Genomic DNA, 26,846 nt, shown 5'->3' with positions numbered 1-26,846 from the left:
CCGTCTCCGCCCATCACTCTCCTCCTCTGCTGCTGAAACCTTGATTCATGCATTCATCACTTCACGACTCAACTACTGCAATAGCATCCTCTATATGGCATACCATCCAACCTCCTCAATAAACTCCAACATATCCAGAACTCTGCTGCCCGCCTCCTCACCCACACCCGCTCCCGAGACCACATCACTCCCATCCTCCAGAACCTCCACTGGCTCCCCGTCCGTCAAAGAATCCACTTCAAAATCTTCCTCATTACTTACAAAGCCCTCAACAACCAGGCCCCCCCCTACCTCACATACCTGCTGCACCACCACACCCCTTCCCGCTGCCTCCGCTCATCAGAAGCCAACCTCCTATCCATCCCCACCCGCACCAATCACCGGACCTGGGGGGACAGAGCCTTCTCCGTCGCTGCCCCCTCCCTCTGGAACTCACTCCCACAACCCATCAGAGACTGCACTGAACTCACCACCTTCAAAAAACTCACAAAGACTCACCTCTTCAATCTGGCTTTTCATGTGTGATTGTTTTTGTATTATTTGACTTTAACTTTAACTATATATTTATTTGTTGTTCCTTTCTTCTCTTTTCTATTCTCTTCACTATTATCTGTAAAGCGTCTTTGAGCACCTGTAAAAGCGCTAACAAATTAAATCTATTATTATTATTATTATTATTAATGTAAACGCCATGCATTGTTATAAATGATAGCAAGTACTTCCATTTCAGGTAACATAGCTTAATGGCTACCGAACTTATTTCTGTTTGCCTGTTCGTCAGGAGGATTACTAATCAACAACCAGCCCAATTTGTATAAGACTTTCTGGAAAGTTATAGCTTGAACCAAGGAATTACCCATTTAATGTTGGAGTAAATCTTAAACATGGACACAATGCACAACCATTTTTTCTGTTTCATTAGCATTTCAAATTGAGATTGGGGTTAGGGTTTGGCATGAGCTATCTTCATGCTCTTCAGCGTGGTCCTTTAGGTGTCAGCAAACTTTCTAGCAACCTAGAACAGTGTTTTTCAAAGTAGGGGCCCGACCCCCCGGGGGGCCGCCAGGGGGTGCCAGGGGGGTCACGCAAAGTTTGAGGGAAAGAGGAATATTTTTCTTTTTTTTAAAGTTACATTTTTTTTTATGTTATTAGTAACTGCATATCTATCTATGTGTCGTTTGATGCCAATCTTTTCCTATTTTATTTTTATTAATATTTAATTTTATGTTATTGTTTTTAATTCACACGACCGCCCTTCAAGCCAATCAGAATCGAGCTGCCGCTACTAAGAGTGAAACTGAGTATCTGCTCAGCTTTTGGAGCAAGTGAGAGCTAGTGAATATTTCGCTCTGCAGCTGGATGAGAGCACGGATGTAGCAAATATTGATGTTTATATATATGAATATAAATATGTTTATTGTTAATATTACTGTTGAATATTATATATAATATTATTAAGGCATAAGTAGCTTTCAAAAATGCTAAAAATACATGTTAGTTGTTCATATTACTGTTCAAAATTATATAATATTATAAAGACAGAAATCACTTTAAAAATGCTTTTAAAATATGTTTACTGTTGATATTACTGTTTAATATTGTGTTAAGAATGTATATAACAGAAGACACAATGAATGTAATGAATGACAAACAAAAGATAAATACAAACAATTTTTAGAAGAATAACTGATTATTAATTATTAATACAAATATAAGCTGTATGATCAATTTGTCATCTTTTCATTTTTCTTTTTTTAAATTGCAACAGGGAGGTCTCCGCCAGAGGATAATACTATATGGGGGACCTTGGCATGGCAAAGTTTGGGAACCCCTGACCTAGAAGACGGATAATAGTGCATTTTTTGTGAGAATAACATGCTTGTTGGAATCCGACTCTCAGCATTCTGTAGGTACCTTTCTACAAGCATGTGTTCCTTGATAGATATATCAAGGCTGTTTTCTATACAGTGTATGAGAATACCCCTTCTCTGTGTCTTTAATACCCATTGTCCCCAAATAATCACAGAATAAGTCATTCTAGAAATCCTTCAGACGGAGGGCTTATTGTTTTTAACCTCTCTCTTATGTCACTTTTCTCATTTCTCTCCTCAAGGTGAAAACCAGATACAATGGAAACATGATTCATCACACAGAACAGACGGCAGGTTCGATTAGTGTGACAAATTGTCCCAGTCTTTAAGAGTAAATTTGATTAGAAATAGTGAGGCATAAATATATAAGTATTTTTTTAGGTTGCTAACATGTGTGTTTGTGTGTCTGAGAGAGTTAGAATAAGATATACTAAAGGATTATTTTGGTGTGAGGTTTAATAGATATTTGCATCCGTCTTGAATGACAATTATGATGATTATTCCAAAAGTAAATTACTCCAGTACTCTTCCCCTCTCTCTACATTCCTTTTCCAATTGTTCCGCCTAATTTGCAGTGGCATTTGGGTCATCAGACCATAACGGGTTGAATGTTTGGTCTGTCTGAGCATGATAAGCTCTCAAAAACATGTCAATAGTTCTACTGGCAGGGGGCATCTGCAGAGCCATAAAACTGTCCCCCAGCCGCCTGGACTCACCACCGGTCCAGCTAAGGTCAGGGGCAGTGATTAATTTACTGTACTCCAATTCCAGAGGAAAACTCTACAAACTCATGCATACTTGCTATTGACAGAGTTTTAATTATACACGTATGGTTTAGAAGCAGTCCTGTCGCTGTTGGTTGAGCTAAACCTCCAAAGAAGATTACGGAGTGCAAATTAGCTAACTGGCAAACACATTAAATATAATATCTGACTTTGGAGTCATGGGAGTACAACAAAATCTGAACTCAAATTACACATACTTTTTTTACCCAAGAAGTGTAATCTTCTTACAATGGACTTGTGCAGTGGACGTAGTTTGACCAAGTTAATCTTGCAATTAACTTGGTTTTCAATTGAAGTATCAAACTTTGGTAAAGTGACAAAAGAGACAACTCACAAGGAAGCAATCCCATTTTGCTGAGGATAAATGTGGTTGAAGTTCTTGAAAAAGCTAGAAGTACACTTTAAATCGGCATACATGGCTCTAAGAATGGCGTTGTTATGTATTTTGGTGAATTGGCTAAACATGTTTTATCTAGACTGGAATATCTAAAAACTATTGGTTGTATTGCTATTACATTTTCTAGACACATTCATTGACCCCACTCTTTATATGATGATCCCCAAACTACTTCTTTATCACCACCAGCAGGTCAAAGTTTTCACTTATCTGGAATATCTCAAAATCTTCAAGATAACCGCCGTGCAATTCACTGCACTACTTATAACGCACTTTCAACTTACAGCTTCAGCTTACAACTTCAGCTTACAAAGGACTTGTTCAGTGAACATAGTTGGCTTAGTTGTCTTTCAAATAAGTTGGTTTTCAATTGAAGTTTTAAACTTTTGTTAGGTGACAACAGAGACAACTGATAGGGAAGCAATCTCCCTCTGCTGCTGGATAAATGTGAAATGTGATTGGAAGTTACGCAAAAGCTAGAAGTGCACTTTATATTGGGATATATGTTTTCAGCTATGGCTCTAAGAATGGCAATGGGAGCTCTCTTGGTCAGTTGGTCCATCATTTTGGTCTAGATTGACTGGATTATCTTTCAAACTATTGGTTGGGTTGCCATTATATTTTCTACAGACATTCATGGACCCAGATTATTACTCTGAATGACTTGATACCTGAACTTCTGAGACCAACAACAGCACAAAATATCTCAACATTTACAAAATGACCGCCATGAGTCAATGTACAGCGCTATTCATACATCGCTTTTCTAGCTTTCTTGACCACTCAAACCACTTCGCAAGTCAGCTTTCATACATTCCTGCACAGCACCAACTGCCAATCACGAGAGACTGACATTCTACAGCATTCACACAATTGGGTTTGCCAAAAAAACTGGTGCCTCATTTTCTTGCTCAAGGACACTTCAACAACTTGACTGCAGGGTCCAGGGATCAAACAAGTGACCCTTATATTGGTGGAAGATCAATATGTGAAAACAATAGCTCTTACTCCTGAGCCACAACCGCGTTACTGTTAAAACTTTTGAAATGTCTCCAAAATGTTGGAATAGAGACAGTACAGCTAAAACTAAAAGTCGATTTTTGAAAGTGATCGACAGAAAATGTATTGCAGATTAATTGAGTAGAAAAATAAGCAAAGACGCCAAAAACCTACCAAACTAAAATGTGTGTACTTCTGCTTTTCTCGTTTGATGTAGTTGTAGACTGGGTATTTGTTGGAAATACAAAATCGACATTTTAAAAATGTAATTCTGGGAAAATGTATGCATATTTTTCTGACATTTTATAAATCATAAAAGATAAACAAATATCTAACTTGTTGCAGCCCTAGGAGAGCAGAAGGCATTTCCTACTCTATTTAGTGCTTACAGTAGCGTACTTGTTTGGTTACCTTGACAGCTTCAGCTCTCTTCAGAAGTGTCACAGGTGGTGGTGACCTTCTGAAGGCGTACATCTCAACACCACCCGGAACACTTCAGAGGAAGGCAGAGCTACAGCTGATACTGCCAACTTAAATGTAAAAGAACGCTAGCCTCTGAACAACTCACAAATGAAACCTTGCTCTTTGCCTTAATTCATGAAATATGTGCAAAGCAAATTACCAGTTTTTGCCCAGAGAATTCAATTTTCAATCTTTTAGAAATCAGTGAATATGCCCAATACAAAGCAGGAGGAAGCAGTGTGCAATTGAGGTTATAAGTATTGAGACAGGTCAGGATACTGTAAATGATCATTTAGAAATAGTCCTGAGGGCTTTCTTTAAGGTTAACCTGGTATTTTTACTCCACTACATTTATTTAAGTTACTTTACAGATTTGGATTAATGATGTGAAATGTAAATAACCCTTAAAGCAGACTTTAGTTACACCTGAGTACAATTTAGTGAAGGTGATTGTCAAGTGCCAACAATCAGGCGAGATATTTAATAGTGGTTGCTTGAGAAGACTAAAAAATGTATCTGAAGATCCCTATAAAGCATATTCATTACTCGTTATTCTCAAATTGTTCATCAAAAACTGTATATAATGGCTATTTTGCACATCCCTTTCAAGATTTCAAGATTTGCAAAGGTTTATTGACATATCATATACACAACTACGGTGTAGTTATACAATTAATGAAAAACTTGGGTTGCAGGTTCCTCAACAGTGCATTACAAGACATCTATCAATATGTGTGTATACCTCTAGCATTAAACTGTCATATTCTGCACATTTCTTATACTATCTATATACATCTTATAAGAGTATAATTAATATGTATAATATCAGTTAAAATAAGTGCTTCAACATAGTTAACATTGAAGGAAAGTTGATTGTCAAGTCCCAAAACAAACCATGCAATAGTCAGGCTTAATATTTATCTGTAGATACCCCCAAAGCGTTTTGCTTACATGTATTTAAAAGAAAACCTTAACCTAAAGTATTATTTAATGTTTTAATAAAGCCTAATTAGTTTTTATGTTTTGCACATCCCCCTATTAATATCTTTATACATCTGGCACTAAATTGTTTTATTGTAGAGATCATTTACAGTATCTTCTTGATATTTTATATTCTTTATTTCTATCATTGACCTTCTACTTTCCCCCTATGTTGTATGTACCCTTAATATTTAAAGAGCAACTTCCAGGTTAAAGACACATGTGAATAAATGTGTCGGGAAATGATGTATACACTAGATATTCAAAAAAATATACATAAATATACACTACAGTGACATCTGGCGTCGTTTTTGTAAGACATTTTTACTTCCGCATCAAAAAAGCCTCCCCACGTGACCTCCCGCGTGTTACGTAACAAAGGGGAAACAAGGGGGAGAGCGGCCGGTGTAACGTATTAATAAACATGGATCCCAATGCTAGTTACGACACAGACAGACCCGGCGGCAGACATACATCTCTGGGCGGGCATTTGATTTACCAGGGCGGGCCCACCACAACACTTACATTTCCCGGGAAATCTGAATTGTCAACAGGGGGGGGGGGTGTTAGACGCTCGCGATTTGTCAACGGGGGGGGGGGAGGAGGGCGGCGCTCGTGAATTGTTGTTACGGAAAGAGAGGGGTTTTAGGTTGCCATAAGGCTGTTGACGGTCTTATACATCCATTGGTTGGTTTTGTGGCACATTTGTAACGCTGTGCCAACTTGGGAAAGCACGCAGGCAAACTTGAGCGCACACAGGGTGGAGGGTGGAGTGAGGTTGAGCGATGGAGAGAAAGGGAGAGAGAGATTGAGCGAGGCTTGCGCACAGAGCAGCAGTTTGTAAGAGAGCCGGCTTGAGAGTCAATTTCTCTTCAAAATATAATTGATTGCCAGCTGACTTGCTTGCTCGTTGGTAACTTTCTTCTAATGTGCCTGCATCTGGCGCTGAGTTGCCATATTCCTTTCGTGAACCACTAACCTAGCAAGAGTAAACTGACAGGCTGCTGTGCCGCATCTCACTCAAAAACCCACACGACTCAACCCAGCGAAAAACCAGTCTTGCGGGCAGCCTTTCATTCAGAATTTCCTAGCAAAATAAAAAAATGATATTAAACTAATACAAAAATAAATATTAGGACAAAGCACTACAAATAACAACAATAAATATCATAATAAAACAATACAAATGTGGTATTCAGCCCTTATTAAAACAGCGGGCCCAAATCCTGGATGGGCGGGCCCATGACGCCGGGTCTGGACACAGAAGACACAGAAGAAGTTGAACATGTATATTTGAATGCATTTGACGGACCACAACCTTATAATTATGAGCCTGTTAGTCATCCAAGAGACCAGGAGCAGCCAAGGATTAGAAGAAATAACGGCCATCGGAGAGAAATTGAGCTGTGGTGTGAGGAGAACCAGTGGAGAACTGGGCAGCTATCTTGGTGAGTGACCGGCGTTAGCTACAGAATGTTAGCTAACGTCACATCACAACATTGTAAAGTTAGCTATCATATATCAGGCTATAAGTAAAGTAGCATTGATAATATAGTAACGTTACTGGCAGGACTGTTGATACTGATCCATAACAGAGCAGGGAAGGGGGGGAGCATTGAAGTCCCGTCTCTTTTTCTGCACAAAACGAACCCAGGACCGAAAGCTAGCTAGCTTTCTTTTCCTGTTAGGGAAATAGTGGACTCGATGTCCTGACAGGCTGGTATTTGGGCAACCTGCACAAACACAATACTGCACCATGATTACAATTTGTGAAATACAATGTAAAACTTCCGAAAAATACCAGCTCACTAAAACACAACCGCTCAACACAACTGCTCAACGCAACTACTAACTATTCCCGCGGTCAGAGAGCGGAGATGTTTCCCCTTTGTGATGTAATATGACGCGTTTGACGTATGACCTTAAAAAAAAAGCAGTTTTTAAGAGCAGAGTTCAAAATTGCTCCTTTCCCTCTGAATTCCTGCCCTTATGTCTCGTAAAACATATTAAATCCTGCATTCACTTTTTTAATTGTAATTTTCAAGCAAGTTTAAGCATAAATGTAGAAAAAAAAAACCCTGCAAGTTGCTCTTTAAATGTTTTCATCAAATAGAACACATTCAACAAAACATGCAGCAGACCTTAGGCAAGGCAAGGCAAGTTTATATAGCACCTTTCAACACATGGCAATTCAAAGTGCTATACAAAAACGAAAGACATTAAGAAAAAGGTATTTAAAAACAGTAATTAAAAAGCAACACAATCTACCTGCATTTCAATTACTCTAAATGTGTAATAACGTGCTTTAACCAGTAGGTGGTTCGGGTTAAAAAGCTGTCAAGTTTACAGTGTTAACAAAATAAAATATACGGTTTCCGGTTTAGTTTACCACGGATATATTTTGTTATCCACAGACGACCACACATATATTCTTTAGATATTTGTAACACAAAAGCGATGGGGAAAACCCATAGCAACACAGAAAATATGGTCTTAACATGACCCAGCTGTCTAGTTAATAAAACCTAATAATATCAAACTATTAACTTTATTGTGAAATTAAAACAGAACGGTAAAAGAATAGTTTCCGGTCTATTCTGAGGCCCAATCTCTGTAGATATATTGAATGCAGCCAAACCATTTATTACATTGCATTCATATGATGAATTTCAAAGAGTAAAGCAAGCACTAGCTGAATAAAGTATGATTTTATCTTTTACGAAACGTTTTTTTTCATATGGAATACAGTCAGAGGTCAACCAATCACAGAGCTTGAGGACTAATCACGGGGTTTGTTGAGCAAAGTGCATGGTGTAGTCGCAAACGATAGCTGAGGATTATGGGTAGCGTAGTGTCTTCGGCCATCCTAAACTCCGATACAACTGTTTCTCAGAGTCGAAGGAGAAAAACACAAAAACATTGTACACATTTTAAACCAATCAATGTTGTGTAATTAACAAGGATAATCTGGTGTTTTTGAGTTGATGAGTAGTGGAGATATCACTGTCAAATCAATCGACAGTAAGGAGAATACTTACTTCCGGGTGTAAAATCCTCCGTTATGGGAATGGACGCTCACATTGCCTTTAACTGCTGCCGACATGTACCGATGCTGTGCTTCCCTGAGCGTCAAATACCGCCGCCGATGGGAATACATTGCAATCAGTTGAAAGCTCTTTGCTTCCGTTTATGAAGCTGAAGGAGACCCGGTGCGTTACAACTGCACGCCTGACCAAGCTTCGCTATTGGACTATCAGGGAGTGAGACTGTGTTGCCCAGTCTTCTCTGATTGGTTAGCTGGCCGACTGCTGTGATTGGTCAACCGCTTCGAGATATCGCGCCACTTATCCTATCATGTACAATGAGTTGGAGCGCTAGGCAATAGAAACGCAAGTGCTACATAGTGATGTCACAAGAGAACGAAGAAGCACAACGGAGGATTTTCAGACAGGGAGTTTGTGGAGAGAAACTCCCTCTGAAAGGAACTTTGGAATTTTAGCCTTTGCAGACCATTTACATGCTTTAAAAACCTGTATAACACAATTCAGGAAAGGGATGATAGGGTCTCTTTAAAGATCATTGATTTATAACACCCCCATATTAAAGGTCACCTATCATGCTATTTTTAGGCAATAGCATAGGTCTCAGATATATACAAATATATTAAAAACATGTCTATGAAGTGTTTTTGCTCAAAATACCAAACAGATCACCCATTCTAGGGGCGGTGGTGGCGAAGTCCATAGGGACTTGGCTTGGCAACTAGAAGCCGGAAAGACCAAGTGCTACCGAGGTGTCCCTGAGCAAGGCACCGTTCTCTACACTGCTCCCCGGGCACCGTACACAATGGCAGCACACTGCTCCTAACATTAGGATGGGTCAAATGCAGAGGAACCGCTTTGTTACATAGAACCTGTACTACGTAATGACAATAAGTTTAATCTTCTTCTTCTTCTTCTTCTTCTTCTTCTATTCTAGCCATGCCTCATATCCCTCTATTTCACCTCCTGTTTGAAAAGTGCAGATTTTGGGTATAAAGCTTTAAAAAAATAAAAATTGATAAAAAATAAAAAAGGAGGCGGCTGAGCTCATGCGGGACCCGGCAGCTACTGTCTAAACTAAATACTGCCGTGATGAAACGCCATATCATGGATTATCAATGATTATTTCTGAAACAGTATGGAGCTCAAAGGCTTTCTCTCTTGCCGGTTATACCACAAGGTGAGTTCCTTTTTATTTCCTGCTTCTTCACACATATGCTCTTCAGTACACGTTAGCTCTGAGTGTTAGCGATGCTAATGTAAACACCGACCATATTACGTCCAAAACAGTCGGGCATTATTTCTGATAGCAACGTTTCTGATAGTGCCGTGGGTCCACATTTCCGATATTGCATCATATCGGCCGCAAATCTGGATCAGCTCCGTTATACCCCCGTTTTTAGAGATTTGGGTTCGGAGGAAAAGAGAAAGGGTTTTATTTTATGACGCTGGGTGAGTTCCCAGACACACCGGGGACACATATTTATGTATAAAAGACATAACAATGTGCATTTTGCATGATAGGTCCCCTTTAAAAAGCATAAAGTATTCTTTATGTGTCTCTCACTATCCAAAGTAATCATTCACAACAGAACATTGTGACACTTTTGTTGCGCCTCTCAAATAAATAAATGAAAAAACCTAATTTCTTCAGTCCAATGTGCAATGATGCAACAGGCTGATCTACCTGTCACACTCTGATCTGACAATATAATGGATGAGTCTATTTAAACTTGGTGAGTCTATGCTAATTGCATTAGTGAGATGACTCATATATAGTGCTGTTATCCAACACAGCCATCAATAAATACGGGACCAAATACGGAGGGGGGCTCATTTCAGTTTCATTTGGCCGCTGTCATTTCACGAATATGATTTCAACAACCAGAATAAGAAATAGGCCAGACATTTAGCATTGATAAAAAAGTGTGGGTAGAATGTTAAGGGGACTTACGAGAGAGTTCTCTCCAGCCGCCCTCCTGTGGAACCGATGATTTCTCCAAGGGTACAGAACATCTGGCCCAGAAAATCCTTATGGAGGAAAAAGACAGAAGGGAGAGTTAATTGCATGACAGGGGCAGGAATCAGATATATGGCCGGCCAATAGAGAAGCACCGTGAATAGGATCTGTTGATAAGAGCAGTTTAAGGTTGCTGTAACCATACCTCCTGTTAATAATGACCTTGAAGGTATACCTGCCTAATACTTTTGTAATGTAAGTGATTGGGGATAATTCCCAGTCATTCATTGACTAAATATACCTCTTAGATTTGTTTAGGCTAATATGATGTTTGAGCAGTCTTTAGGCCATTTCAGACACAACAGCACTACTGCACTTTGAAACCTATTATTTCTGACGGCTTGCAGAATGTTTGCTGCGTTGAGCCAAGGTTGGGCGCAAGGCTGTATGTTGTCACAATTACCAGCATGGTCAATAGAAACAAGGCAACCAGCATGGCACGGAAGGCAAAATGGAGGGAACACTTTTAAGTCTGAGACTGTGCAACCCTGTCTCCTAAAAATTACGTTCCCACAGAACTAAACTGCATTCTCAATGACGTGTTCTGTGGGAATGTCATTTTTAGGAGACAGGGTTGGACTGTGGGCTTTCCTTTGTAAACCTCAAGCCTATATGATCAGCATAGATTAAGTCCTACTATACGTTTCCTCAAATGCACTTTGTTTGGTCTTTTCTGCGCAACTTTCCAGAACTATTTATATTGCATATTTTCATCACTGACAGATGTTTTAGCACTGAATTACTTCATTTTAGAGCCTTAGTGTTTCCATGCTGATTCATGGAAGGGGATAGTAATACACAGAGGTAATTCAGGACAAAAAAACAGCATTACTCTGAGAAATGCCTAATTAATTAGTTTGAATCCGACTTCATCCAAAGTCATATTAGCCTTAGATAAAGTTTAGAATGTGTTACACTTACTGTATATTAAAATCACTTTTTGGATGGATTTCTTGATGCTCACTTCTGACAGGAGGAACTATCACAGCAAAATAAAACTTTTTTCCAATTTGCACACGGTTGCCTGGTTATTTTATGGGAATCTAGACAAAATGTGAACCTTAGCTTTAATAATGCCCTGCTTAAAGCAGCCATGGAGCAATGGAGTCCCAAGACAGCAGTTTACTAGGTTATTTTTATATGAGAAGTTATTTTTTAACATATACATTTTAAAGTAAGCACAGGGGAGACAGCCCATTCAAAAACACTCACATTAACCTTATTAGGTCATGTATTTCTGAATCATAGATCCTTTCATTTACAGGGTATTCCTGTGGAGGCTCAACAGCGGTTATGAAAGCCCATAAATAGTAATAGGATATTTCAAAGTTATTAAAGTTCAATTAAAGTCTAATCTCATTTTATTGAAGTGTCACTTGAAATGAAGGGTTTAATTCCACCTCTTATGCAAGCATGCATTAACCCAACTAGGTCATGCCCAGGAAGTCCTAGTGGGGTTTATTATTCAGGTGCTTGTTGACTTTTTAAAAGTAAAAGACTGGGTAAGGCACGGTAGAAAATAAAGCGTTTTCCTCTTCAATCAGCATTTTCATTGAACAACAGATTTTGAAGTTAACAACCAGCCTGCACTACAGAGAGAAACAAACATATGGAAATATAAAAAGGCAAAGATGATACAACACAATAAAAGCTCCTGCACAGCAACAAGGGCAGAGCACTATGTGTTGATGTTTGTCGCGTGTAGGCGAGTGAGTGTAGGTGCGAGTCCCACAAACACTGTTTATAGCTCATGTGAAAGTCCCAGAGTGCAACATCTTATGCATTATACTGTGTCAAACAACAACATCTGCTATCACTTTGATGTCGGGTTCTGAAAGATGCTTTACCTGAGCGATGATATGAAATGCAGACAGACAAAATGAAGAACAAGACTACGTGGGAGGTTTTCCAGGTGAGAGCTGTTGGTGTTTTTCCTTGATGGAATGAGATGAAAGAATGGGTACAAAGTAGCCTACAATAAAATCAAAGTGAATATAAACACAGAAAAATAACAAGTCTTAACAGGGGACAGTGACATATATTGGAAAAGAAAACATGAAATGAATGGACGTTCTTAAAATGCAATGAGGATAAAACAATCTTGATATGCACCACTTACCTTCTGCTCTCCCACAAGTCGATATGTTAAGAGAAAGACAAAAACCTTTGTCACAAGACAGATTTAGGGTACACTTAATACTTAACATGTATTAATGCTATGTCATCATAAGAGGCCGACAGCATTCACTGTAAATTAGCTTTACTTTTAACTTAGCTTAACTGTGTGAGTAACGCTGAATGCAATGCCAAAAGTTCAAGGGCTGATGGAAGTGCTCAGCACTGACTCATTTAATTTGGGTTTGACATACTTACGTGTTTGGAAATGTTACAGCTTCTGGAGTCCACATTGTACCTTTGAGAAACAAATAGGAGAAGAGATTGGAAACAATTTGGTCAATTAAAGGGATTCAGTGGAACTACCTGTACTGGTCCACTGTAAAAAAAAAAATAGCTGTTCAAAAGAGGTTAGGGTTAACTTCCTTGATAAAGCATTTTCTGTCTTCCATTATAGGCAAGGCAAGTTTATTTATATAGCACCTTTCAACACAAGGCAATTCAAAGTTCTTTACAAAAATGAAAGACATTAAGAGCATTAAGAAACATATTATAAAATTATATCTAGAAACACTAATTTCAAAGCAATGATATAAAATGACATTTAAAAACACTCATTGAAAAGCAAAGATAAAAAGAAAAGATAATAAAAGTTACATTGCCGTTTAAGATATGAATATATCAATTAAAAGCAGTGGCAAAAAGAAAAGTCTTCTGCCTGGATTTAAAAGTATTAAGAGTTGCAGCGGACCAGCAGGTTTCTGGGAGTTTGTTCCAGATATTTGGAGCATAATAACTGAATGCTGTGTGTATATAATACACACACAAATTAGCATAATCAATTTGCAAATAAACTAAATGAATGAACATTGAACACAATTAAATGCATGATTTTATTTAATTTAAAACTCTCCATTGTATCACAATAACATTAGTGACGAGAATCATTTTTGCCACGATAACTTTACATTTATATCAAGATCGCCCTATTCAGCACTGTACCACAAAAGGCTAAGCTAGCTAGCTTGTTTGTTTGTTAAGATACTCTTACGTTTATTTCTACACTGAACAAAAATATAAATGCAACACTTTTGTTTTTGCTCCCATTTTTCATGAGATGAACTCAAAGATCTAAAACATTTTCTACATACACAAAATAACCATTTCTTTCAAATATTGTTCACAAATCTGAAAAAATGTGTGATAGTGAGCATTTCTCCTTTGCCGAGATAATCCATCCCACCTCACAGGTGTGGCATATCAAGATGCTGATTAGACATCATGATTATTGCACAGGTGTGCCTTAGGCTAGCCACAATAAAAGGCCACTCTGAAACGTGCATTTTTGCTTTATTGGGGGGGTCTGGGGGGGGGTCCTGGTGTGAGGATTAGGGTTAGGGTTAGGGTTAGGGTAATGTTGTGAATCGAGTGGCCCATGGTGGTGGTGGGGTTATGGTATGGGCAGGCGTATGTTATGGACGATGAACACAGGCCACTCGATTCACAACATTACCCTAACCCTAATCCTAACCCTCACACCAGATACTGACTGGTTTTCTGACCCCCCCGGACCCCCCCAATAAAGCAAAAATGCATGTTTCAGAGTGGCCTTTTATTGTGGCCAGTCTAAGGCACACCTGTGCAATAATCATGCTGTCTAATCAGCATCTTGATCTGCCACACCTGTGAGGTGGGATGGATTATCTCGGCAAAGGAGAAGTGCTCACTATCACAGATTTTTTCAGATTTGTGAACAATATTTGAGAGAAATGGTTATTTTGTGTATATAGAAAATGTTTTAGTGATGGGAGAAAAAACAAAAGTGTTGCGTTTATATTTTTGTTCAGTGTACATAAACAGAAAAGACAGGCAGGTTTGAAGTTTGTTGGAGGTTAAGTTTTCCAAAACTGTGTTGACCAACGGCAAGTAATGTAACAAGAATTTAGCCTAAAAGACATAGTTTAAAACATTTGAAAGACACATGTTAGCTAAATGATATGCTATCTACATGCTAAGCTAATGGACTCCCAGTTCTAGCTTAATTATTAAACCAAGACAAAATAGTTGTATAATTCTTGCAGAAAAAGCAGGCAACAATGTTTTGACCTATTAAGGAATATGCTTAACATATTCCAAGTTACTTGTCTTGCACAGTTTATCATTTAGCACAACTTGTTCCCATATTTATTTATTTTTAAATCTGACTGACCTAAAAGAGCCAATAATAAAGAATATCTGAGAGTGTTGCTATTTTCAAATTATATTGTTGTATCTGGGTTGTTTCGCAGGGCTTATTTGGAGATGGAAAATAGGGAATGCTTTTCAAAGCATAAGGAATGCTCAGAGGTATGAATTATGAACAACACCAACACAATATAATAATCACAAACAATGTTCCTGTTCCAGTTTTATGTTCAAACTGTATATCAGCTCCAGCCCTACAGACACAGCTGAGACATAAAATCACTTTCCTGCCTTGGTTGAAGCCATAGAGGCATCTAAGGGATCTTTCACTGTTATCGATTAAGGATAACAGGTAGGTAAACTGAACAGAATAGCCAAGTGTCTATATAGACATTAATTTAATCAGCGAGGCTATCAAGCAACCTTTGCAAGAAACCTTTTTTTTTTTTTTAAATCTCCTTCCCTGATTGGACCCCTAAGATTTCATCTTAACCCCATTAGCCTGTTCATTTATCCCAATCGGGCAAAATGAGCTTTTCATTAGAAGACCTGCAGAGACAGAGAGAATGTATTCCAATGTGATCAAAGGCATTGCTATTTTTGGTTTGTTGCTGTGAACCCATACTGAAGTAGAACCCAAGTTTAGAAATAAATGAATTCAGATTTATTCAGAAAAAGTGAATGAAATGCTGTCAGGTTACTTACACATCAAACCTTAGATTTTGTTTCTCTTCAAAAAAGAAATCCAGGACAAACTTCCTGACGAAATCTGGATTCCGAGTGTTATCGATTACCTCTGTTCTGCCAAACTAGAAAAAATAGAAAGAAAGTGATAATTGGTGTTAATGGCAGCAGTCTTGACTCAACCAATGTTAACAAGTCCACATCAAGTGAAAACCAACAGGAACAGAAGTGAATACAAATTCATGAGGTTCAACAGCAACCCACATTACTATTGTAATATTTCACACAGGATTGGAATCCAAAAATACGAATCTCTTTGGGAAACACTGTATCACACTGAGATTCTTTGTACTATGTGCTAAATTGTGTGTCCCTGGAGAAATCAGACAGCTAAATTCGAGCTACATTTGACCAAGGTCCAGCCTCTCTCCTGTGCCAGGCCGTCTCTCCATCTCCCTTACAATCACACAGGTAATCCCCCCGGTGGACGCCAGACTCGCCTACCCTCCCCGGCCCGACAGACCCATGTAATGAGCTATTGATCTCGGCACTGCCTCACCGCAGCCTCAATAACTCGATTTGTGTCTTTAGTGCTCAGCGCACATAATCCATGCTATCAACTGCGTCCCCAGCATACCCATTACCTAGGCCATGCAGGGGAGTTTAGTGGACCACAGACCCTACCTAACGCATCGACCCGAAAGGAAACTCCTTGTTATGTTTCATTTTTTGGGTTGAAGGCCTTTGGTTTATAATCTCACACAGGGGTGATTGGTTAATAATAATAATAATAATAATGCATTTTATTGATATAGCGCTTTTCACAACTCAAATACGCTTTACAGTATGAGGGAGGGTAGACAAGTAAATATAGCAAAATAAAAATAAACAAAAAAAGGCAGTCAAGAGGAAGTTGATTGAGAGGGGGGGGGGGGCTTATGGGTAGACAGAGTTGAAAAGATGTGTTTTGAGGCAGGACTGAAAGACTGTGAGGGACTCAGAGTCACGAAGATCTATAATATATAGATCTATAATAGGAGCATGGGGCATGCGTCAAGGTTAGGTAATTGGCAGGGAAGTTGGTTTTTGCTGTCCTAGATTAATCTGTTTAGTTGGAAATACAATATCGTAGTGACATATTTTTGTAGGCCCACACAGAAGTTAGCATTGAATTTGGTATATTGCAGAAAATCAGCTAAACACACATTTATGATACGTCCATGTTTTGTTCAGCAGGATAATCGCCACATATTAACAGCATTTTTTCATTTTTAAAATGTAAAATCAATCACCAGAAGTAGCGTCAGGCTTTAAACAAACTACATCACTGCGGCATGGCTGCTCACATTGCTTAGCTAATGGAGGACTCGTTTCAGATTGATGACGTTTAGTAGTCTCATTTAGTCACTTGTTAGCAAATGCTGTTTTTATGACACATAAAAACATTTTACATTCTCCAGGCGGGTCGTTTCTGATGGATTGTGTGTTGGAGAACAAAACATATACATTTCTTCAGCCTGTGTTAACCTTATTTCAGGCTCCTGGCCACAAACACGTTCAAAAAACAATTGCCTTTGATACAAGGAAACCGAAAAGTGGTAACATTGACACACAACATCTATTGCACGTCTGTTCGTCCTGGGAGAGGGATCCCTCCTCTGTGGCTCTCCCTGAGGTTTCTTCAATTTTCCCCCATTAACTGTGGGGTTTCTTTGGAAGTTGTTTCTTCAAAGAAAGAGTGTCAAAGGACAGAGAGTGTCATGTTCATATTGTGTAAAAACTGTAAAGTCCAGTCCACATTGATTCAAATGTAAAATGTGTGATATTGGGCTATAAATAAACTTGATTGATTGATTGATTGATTAAAAATACTACCTCATTTTGAGGTTTTGGGACTCATTCCTCATTGTTGGTTTTAATTAGGCTATGTGTAAGGACTAACAAATGGTTCTGACACTAATATAATGTAGGGTATTAATTTCACCTAGCTGTTTCCTACACGTTTGAGTTGCTTAGTAAACAGAGAAGAAACATTCATTTGCATAATAACAACAGCAGTGCACAAAAGGAAGATTTGGTTAAACGTTGTTCCCATGTGTGTTCATGCACAGTTGTTTTGCAGTGACTTGTCAAAGATGTGCATACATTGTGTTTGGGGAAAATTAAGTGGGCTTTATGCTGAGCTTGGCACTTTGTTTGTTTTCTCCATCATGACCTTGGTATAGAAGACTCAACACAAAAACCTAACCTGCATTAGATTGAATTCAAGCTCAGAATAATCAAAAGGTGTGTGACATTAAAGTGGGGTAGGTAAGTTTGAGAAACCGGCTCGAGATACACTTTTTGTTATATTCCATGGAATGCTCTTAACATCCCGCTAGCAATGAATATCTGAAGTGCTTTGACCAAAAATCCATAAAAAAATGTCATCTGTGGAAGCCGTAGTACTGTAAAAAGCACAACCAATCATTTTAGCCGGCCCGGCTACAATAACTTGATGGCCTACCTGCCTGTCAGCCTTCCATCTGTGCACAAACTTATCTTGTGCCCTCATTGGTCATGTGTGCGTTTGTGTGTGTTGGAGGAGGGGCTCTGTATTTTCAAATTCTAGCGCACTCGAGCTGGTTTCTCCAAAATTACCTACCCCACCTTTAAGAAAGTATATAGACATCCACTTTTTGATATTTAGCCCAACCGAATTGGAAACAACAAAACTCTTCAAGAACATTGTTGGTTTCATGGCATAAAGTGAATTGAGAAAATGTGTTTTCAGGGCCTCTGACGAGGTCACAACAAAGTGCCACAGCTAAATATCATCCATGTGTATTAGCAAAAAATGCTTAATGTAGCATTGAATTCTGTCTCAGAAGATATTCAATTTTTTGGAGCCCTTTATACTCCGACAGAGGAGGTTAAAATCAGATGAATTTGGCATTCACTCTAATAAGCTATATAGCTTCCCAAATGTTGTTCTGTAATTGTATCTGTCAAAGTTGCCAGAGTTAAGCTTATTTAATCACACCAATCCCAATTAAATAAATACATTTAACAACATAGTGATAGTAAGATAGTGTGACCAGGCCTTTATTCTAGTTTTGCAGCATGTAATCACACAGACAGTGATGTGTGTAGTACTCCATGGGCCCATATTTGTGGGAGCCTGTAAGTGAAGATCAAATCCATTGGCTCAGACGAATGGAACCTCTTGTAATAAAGCGATTTAGTGCGCAGCCTCACGCAGCAGTAACAGCAAACGGCAACAATGAAAACCCAACAAAGAAACCTTGAAAAGAGAAGGGTTTGAATGGTTTGCTACATCATGTTACACCTTCAGGATAATAGCGATTTGATAAAACAAATGCTATTGGCATAGTTGTTTTCGCTAGTTAATTCGGAATTCAAATGATTTTTCATTCAAATTATACATTTCATCCACATATTATATATTGATTATTGCCATAATGAAAAACAATATGTCAAAAAACAAGGATTTGTTAGGTTTCCATTTAAGCATAATTACAGGCTCCCGGTGTGCCTGACAGCAAGATGTTTACTCAGCTGATTGCAGTTCCATTCATGCAGCGTTTTTGATTAAGCCCTGCCACATTGAATAAAATAGGTGTGAGGTATCTTGAATTGAGGGGATCAGTCGTGGCAAAGCCGCCACTGACACATCAATGTTGACTTTGAATTCGCAAATGGGTAAATACACCGACTAAAGATAGAATGACATAGCCAAATAATAAGAGAGGAAATAGGGACAAGAGATGACAAGCAAATGTGGGGATAAGAGATGCAAATATGTCTGTGTGTCAAGGAGACGGGAAGAAAAAGGAAAAAAAAGGGAGATATCAATAGAAAGTCCCATAAGTCCAAGCCTTAAAAAAGAGTGACAGAGGGCGAGGAAGAAGGAAGTCTCGAGGAGCAGAGGGCGCATATTTGATGAGACCGAAAAGGAATCTCCCTTCTACTTCCCCCAGACCTGAGTCACGAAACCTTAATAATGAGATCCCTTTCATTTATTTATTTGTTCCTTAACCTATTAATCAATCAGTTCGGGTCAGGTATATGAAGCTTTTTTCCTGAGTCCATTTCAGACATTGGTTACACTTCTCTGGGCAAGTGGAGAGTTTGAGACTTTCAATTTTCTTCAACAATGTTCCCTGAGTTAGCAGTGAGTTGCCTCTGGAATTCAACTTAATAACATCCTCATCTCAGCCATGACTGAAACTCACTAGCATCAGGGAAAACTTTTGAAATTAATAATACCCAAAAGAGAAACCGGCAGACAGGCAGACACAGAAATGCGAAATTTTAGAGAAAAAAGTTTGTTTAACTCACCTCCCTCCATTCTTTGGTTCCAACAGCCTGCAAATATAACACGGCCACTGGAAGAGGACAAGAAAAAATCAAAAGGGAAGGATGAGGAACAGAAGAAAAAATAAAAACATTATTAATTATTGGTTCATTTTGGCACCTGGGGCACCTGGCAGTTATTGCAACGCTAACTAAGAGTTAAAGGACACCCATTTTCTTTAGATCTGACAGCTAAAAGCAAAATAAATAACTCCTTAACAGAAATAATTATTATAATGAAAAACAGGAATTAAGGCATCTTTGATATAGTCAAGACAGTTACCTTATATACAGCAAAACAGAGCAAAGTTACAATGAAAAGACATTGACAGAATATAATTTATGTAACATAATATGTTGGTTTTTTTGAGGGCTCATTCTCACTTTTCTGCCTGGAATGCCTGCAAAAGAAATGCAGGAGTAATCAATCCCTGCATTCCCTGCCTTGCAGATGCTGTCAACACCTTCAGCTAAGCTTCTCCCTGGCTATCAATATTTTAAATTAAAAAAGGGCAGAATAAATATTTATTAGGCATTATTTATAGGAACTAATGTTTGGTGTCATTGCTGACTTCTCCTCTAAAGAAGAATGACAGAAAAGTTGCAGCAAGTGCCCCAAAACGACATGTTTAATTTCAAATGACAAAGACCCATAGCAGCCAGAGTAATTATGACTCCTGTCTGTTTGGACAGGTGATATTATTATAGAAAAATGGCAAGCTTCAACACATCATTAACCAGATGACATTGTTTTTTGGTCGTTCCCAAGGGCAGTTACCAAGAGTGTATTTTTTGTTTCATTGACGGATATATTATTTGGCCACACTAGCAGCATGGCTCCACAAATGGCATTGTTGGTCTAGAAAACCAACAACCACTTTCTCTCGGGACTGAAATATCTTAACTGCAGAATTACTTTTACAATAGATGGCATTCATAAAAGCCTCAACGGTACTTTGGGTTTAATGTTACTTTGAGTGTTAACATAAAACAATATATATGATATAGCTAAATAAACCTAAAGATTTTTCACATAATAACTATGTACAGTAGATGAATTCATGAAACACACCAAGGACTGTGTATAACAATATACCTTTTCCGGAAGAATATGACCTGAGAAATGTCTATTGCCAGCAAAGCATTTAATTTCAGTCTGACATTTAAATGGACTATTATGAAAGTGGTAATTTTATCATGAATACTAGATATGGAAAACATTGTGTTCAGCTTTATCCATCAAGCGGTTTTCTTTAACAGTGCAGCCTCCCATATTTGCTAGCATGGCTAAATATTCTTATTGAGTAAAAGCTTAAGTAAAAATATGGGTCCCCAGCCTATGGTCCCCAGACTAGCCATTATGTGTTCTTTACTGTTTACAGTCTTACTTTGGTTTGTTCAACAAACTTACATTTGTCTTTTGAGGGGGGCATTTTGCTTTGTGTACAACTGCATAAACATGCAATAAGGCATAGACAGCGCAATTATATTCCCAGAAAATTAATCATATTGTATTTAAATTATTTTATAGAAACAAACAACCCACACTTAAGGCTCTTTGGGATGTATTAATAACAGGCAGAGTGTTGCTGTTTGTGTCTACAGGGGCAAAATGAGCCACTCTGTGCGAAGTTTGGACATTACTGCTAATGAACTTCAGACTGTCTGAACCGGCAGACAATTAAAACCACATTTTCTTCCTAATGAGCAATTAACAGAGCAAGATAACAGAGGAAGGGCAGCAAGCAGCAAACCTTTAGGGCATTGTGCCTTTAGAAGAGAACAATCTTTTCATTGTCAGTTTGTTAAGCATACGGGAGGCATACAGTATTGTTTAAAAGGGAATTAGAAGTTAATCAGTTTGGGAATAACATGTAAGCCTTCAATTAGATTAAAGAGCAGAAAACGATAAGGGCAAACACTCTCCAGGGATTGTTTGTTTAAAAGCCATATCCCGATCCTTTCTGGCCCAGAAACAAAAATAATGCAGAGATGTCTGTTTATCAGACATCATGGTCCCAGGACCTTGATTTTTCTCCAAGGTTGCACTGTAACAAAGCCACAGCCCGACAGTAGACTCAGACTAATCCACGCTATACCGGGTCGGTCGAGTCCTAAGAACCTGACTGATTGCCTGCTTTATGGAAAGTGACTCAGAAAGGAAAGAGCCCATCTAGTCAGCCGCAGAGCGACCAAATAACAAGGCGATTCGGTGTCTCTCCAATTCCTACTCTAACTCCAACTCTGCACAATAGTCCGCCTGCAGACCCAGGTGACGTGAATAAATCGTAATCAGCACAAATCGTACCAAGTTATCACATGGGTCTACAGCTTAACACTAGATAGTACAGACAGTCTCAAGTGGCACAGAAAAAGAACGGATCCCCTGCTAAATTGGGCGTGCATGAGTTTCTTTGGAAACTTGGAACATTTTTTGTTAAATGGGCAAAACTTCATATTTTACCTAGAGGAAAGCAGTCTTTAATGGAGATAAAGCATTATATGCTACTTCCCTTCCCTTCCTCCCTCAGCTCTTTCTCCCTTTTTCTCTGACACTTATGTGTGTGCGCATTGTCAATGTAATGAGCAACATTATATCCTTTAAATAACTTCCTATCAAGTAAATAACTAAAATAATCTGCACTGGGAAATGTTGTTACACCTAAAGCATATTATAATAGAACATGGCGAAAGTAGGAAGAATAGAACCAGCATCTTGATAAACACATAAATAAAATGGTTTGGAACAACCTCAAAATAGGGAAACATTTTCTTATCACTCAGGGTCTTATGAGGACAATTCGAGAACTTCCTCGTACACATGACAATCTCTGGAATTAGGCCCACTTGGAACAAGGTGACAAAAATTGTCCCTTAAGGCCCGGACACACCAAGCTGACACCAAAGAACTGACACAGACGGACCCCCGACTGTTGTGTCGCCTCGCGTCTCTGCGTCTTGGCCATGTGTTGCACTGGAACACACTGCAAAGACTTAAGCCGAAGGCCAAGTTGCACGTACGAACTGCGCATGCTGAGTGGCAATAACTCTCCTTACCAGCAGGCGGCGGTAGTGTGTATTCGTCATTCAAAAGACGCAACAACCGGAAGACAGACTGCGTGATAACCGAGAGAAGAAGAACAGACTGCGTGATATAAACAAACAACAAATAGCGTGTGCGTTCCATTTTCACTCTACAGCGAGAAGCTCATGGGGCTTTCCCGAACCTGTGTCGAGAGCTGGAGTTAAATAAAATCTCACATTTGCCTTCTTAATCGTTTGTTTGGGTCCCTCACTTCCATTTCGCTTCTCATGCACTGATTCGCTAGCTGAACAGTCAATCAGAGTGATTTCTGTGCGGGACACACCAATTTGAGTAGGGCGTGTCAACGCTCATCGTCGGCCTGACGCCCATTTATGGCCAAAATCGGCTTTGTCAACACATTCTCACTCCCAACTCGGCCTATGTTGACGTTATGTAAGGCTCCCTGTCGTCACTTTCCAACGCAAGGGGGGGCCCTTTAGCATTGAGTTTCAACTATCAGGGCGTCCCATTGACTTGCATAGAGCTCCCTCAACTTTGGTAATAGAGGAGTTGGGATCACGGCAAAATGCTCTCCGCAGATCCATTCTCACAGCAATTATCAACCTTTTTCTTACTCAATATCAAGCCACACTTTCTTTATTTTAATTGAATAATGTAGTACTTTTGTTGCCGTCAGTTATGGGGAGAGTAGGGGCTCAGAATACTGAAATCTGTATTGTTTCATTGTTTTTTCCTTCTAATTTTGCATTATTTTCTAAACCACACACTGTTATTTACTCAACAATGACACATAATTATCCTTGTGTTTATTTATTTGTTTGATTAATAAACACAAGTTGGAGTCCGTCAGGACCGAGGGTCGGAGCAGCTCATAGTAGTTGCTTTAGAGAATTTTACACCCGGAAGTAAGTATTCTCTCCGCTTCGCTTGGCAAACTCTGTGATAGTCCTCAAGCTCTGTGATTGGATGGTTTAGCCACAATGCAAATATCTGAAATCTCTTTCAAGAGGCTTTGTCAAGACAAGAAATGGATAGTGTAAATTGATAAAAAAGTGAATCCCATTCTTTGAATTTGACTCAAATTAAAGCAGGAAAACTATCAAGACAGGAATCTCAAAGGGGGAAGTGCAGTCCTTATTCTTAATAGGTAAATATCTAACATTTCAGCATTCAAAAGGATAAAAGAACACCAGCTATTTGATCTGTCCAGTCGGTTGATGAGTTGTGAACTTCTTATCCCAAATATTTCAAACAATCACAGAAGAATCTGTAATTGATTTCAAGGTAACAATTTATTTGATTTTGTAGCCTGTGATAGCAACAGGGAAAAATCCACTTTGTGAAGTGAGCCCTCAATGTAGTTTTCTAAAATAAGCTATATTAAATAGAATGTTCATCCACTAATGACACTTTTAAGATCCTGGCTGCTGTTAAATTTATATTTGAACCATGTCAAAGGATTTTAGTGATTTGACATTTGGAAAGGTATCAGAGAAACAAGCTGAGCACATGTTGGCCTTTACATAAGGTAAAAATGATATTTTAAAATCCTCAGATCTGTTTGTTTTGGACAAGGAGTTTATGTAGATAATCTGGCTCCTGGTGAAAACCTCAAAACTGTGAGGATTATCAAATGATCAGAGATACAAACTGAGCAAACGTTAGTAGTTAGCAACCAAACCCCTTCCACAAAACTGCATCAGAGAAATATTTGTTTTTACCATGAAACTGCTTTATTTATACAGACATAAAAATGTCTATATTGTACATTTTATGAGCAAAAACTTTCTCTCTCAGCATGCATGCCAACATTGACACAAGGTCATTATAAATTGGGAGTTGAGAAAATCCATGATTTACTGCTAAGAATAATGTGTTATGTGTTATTGCCCTCTGAGATTCTGCTGTACATGTTTGACTAGAATGACAAGTATTTTATACAACTAGATCTGCGACTAAAGCAGACATATTAGAATGCTACGTGTAGTTACAATCTTTATTTGTATATGTTGTTTGTTAGCTCAATTTGAAGGTGTTTACACAGTGTAACTTGTGTCAAACATACAGCATCTAGAATTATTTTTTGGTAGATAAAGAAAGCTTGCACTGCTGCTTTACATCAAGGAACTGCAAACTCTACCACGTTAGCTGTCAACACATTCACCATGCTAATGCTCTACCTTTATCAACTGCCATGAAGGGTTCTGCTTTATTTGCTGAAATATGTGTATTAGACAGAGATTAGCTATCACATGTTTTACATAACTAATCTATCTTGCCAATGTTACATTTAAATCTCAAATCTTTAGGAACCACAGACATATTTCTCCAGTCGAAGAATGTGAAAACACCTCTCTAGCAAACCCTTGCTCAGTTCACTCAGTATAGGTAAGATCTGACATACTGTAGACAAACAATAATACATTTTTAGTAAAACAAATCTTTAATAATTGCAATAATTGAATAATTATTAGTGTTTATATGGACCTGATTGAAACTTCAGCAAAACAAAACAATGAAGCAGCTTCAAAAACCACTTTAACAACTGTACGGAAATATATTTTACTGCAGTGCACTTTGTCACATCTACTTTATCTCTTTTTTACAGGACATAAAGAACATCATCTCCAGCATTCTAGAAAAGTACACTAAAAGAAGACATTTCAATCCCTTTTATATTAAAATGTATGTCCTATCAGTGTGATGAGTGTAATTGAAAATGCCAGAGTGTACTTTCGGTCTCATCCGGCGAATGCCGAGCGAGCTGACAGCGACAGTCACCTGTGTGAAGGCTTTTTTTCTTTTTTTACGACTGGGGATTTCTTGCCGCCCGTCTCTTGGATTTGCACGGCAGGATAATATAATCAGAGCGTAGGCAGACATAGACAGGGCACAACAGTCTTCCTTGCAGACTGGGAGCACTAGCTGCTTGCTGTGAGGTGAAACAAAAAGGTGGTCGGGTGACAGGAGTATGGGGGGTTGGTGCTTGAAAGGCAGGACAGATGGAGGATAAAATTGAATATTTTAGTGAAGGACAGGGATGGAAAGTGAAATAAGAATAAGGAGAATTTCAGTGGGGAAAAGAGTGGGTAAAAAATACATGAACATGAAAAAAGAAGGAGGTAAAGTAAAGAGATGAGATGGATGGATGCCTGTTTGGAAAATGGCAACAGAGTGGAAATCCACTGTCAGGTGGTGACAGATTTCAGGAGAAAAGGGGGGTTGCTGTCAGACATCCGTCACAGATACACCTCTCACACAACTATTCCGCAGAGACCTGGTGGGCGCACATCCCTGCTAATCTATTGATCTGCTGCCAAGTGAAGGATAAGACAAGATAGCCCCGGACCTTCGGAGGCCAGTTATTGAACCTTAAGGGAGAAGCTATTACCAACCTGTTAAAGCCCTGGATTTATTTGTTTTTATTTACAGTGATGCAAATTAGTCGCTTTTCTGCGCCTCCTGCTTTTTTAACGCTGATTTGGGTGACTTGTGTAATTCGTGGAGAACCGAAGAGTTTTCTTTTTTTGGGGGGGGGGGGGTCAGTCAGTCAGTCCGTCCGACTGATGGACGGACGGACAACTTCTCACTTCAAAGAATAAGAAGAAATCTAGATCGCAAAATAATTAAACAAGCGAGTGCCTGTTTTTCCTGGCCAAGGACAGGTTCATTGAACACAACACGTGTCTTCACCATAGGTCTTCACGTGGTTATGTCTCGTCTGGAAGTAACGGAGAGCATCGGAACGCCGCTCCAGCTCTTCAAATATTGCAGTACCCATAAGGAGCCGTACACATGCCGCAGTGTTTGCGAGGCTGTGTCTTTAGTTGTAAGCACAGTGGCGATCTGTTGTTATTAGCATCTGGTTAGCTAGCTATGCTAACGAATTTAAAGAGCTTTTCTAC

General features: G+C 38.8%; 1 protein-coding gene across 1 annotated transcript in view; it reads right to left on the bottom strand.

Moving 5' to 3' along the window:
• The window catches only part of LOC307036900 (copine-9-like), a 140,557-nt gene that overhangs the window by 92,739 nt on the left and 20,972 nt on the right, over window positions 1-26,846 (bottom strand). The window contains exons 3-6 of the mRNA XM_079677528.1: window positions 19,881-19,927; window positions 15,561-15,664; window positions 12,930-12,969; window positions 10,491-10,567 (exon numbers count right to left, since the gene is read on the bottom strand). Of these exons, the coding sequence (XP_079533654.1) occupies window positions 10,491-10,567; window positions 12,930-12,969; window positions 15,561-15,664; window positions 19,881-19,927 (268 nt within the window). The remainder of the gene's footprint in view (window positions 1-10,490; window positions 10,568-12,929; window positions 12,970-15,560; window positions 15,665-19,880; window positions 19,928-26,846) is intronic.

The sequence above is a fragment of the Notothenia rossii genome (assembly GCF_949606895.1).
Source record: "Notothenia rossii genome assembly, chromosome: 4".
NCBI lineage: Eukaryota > Metazoa > Chordata > Actinopteri > Perciformes > Nototheniidae > Notothenia > Notothenia rossii.
Note: the sequence above shows the minus strand (reverse complement) of the source record. Positions and strands in the feature narration are given on the sequence as shown.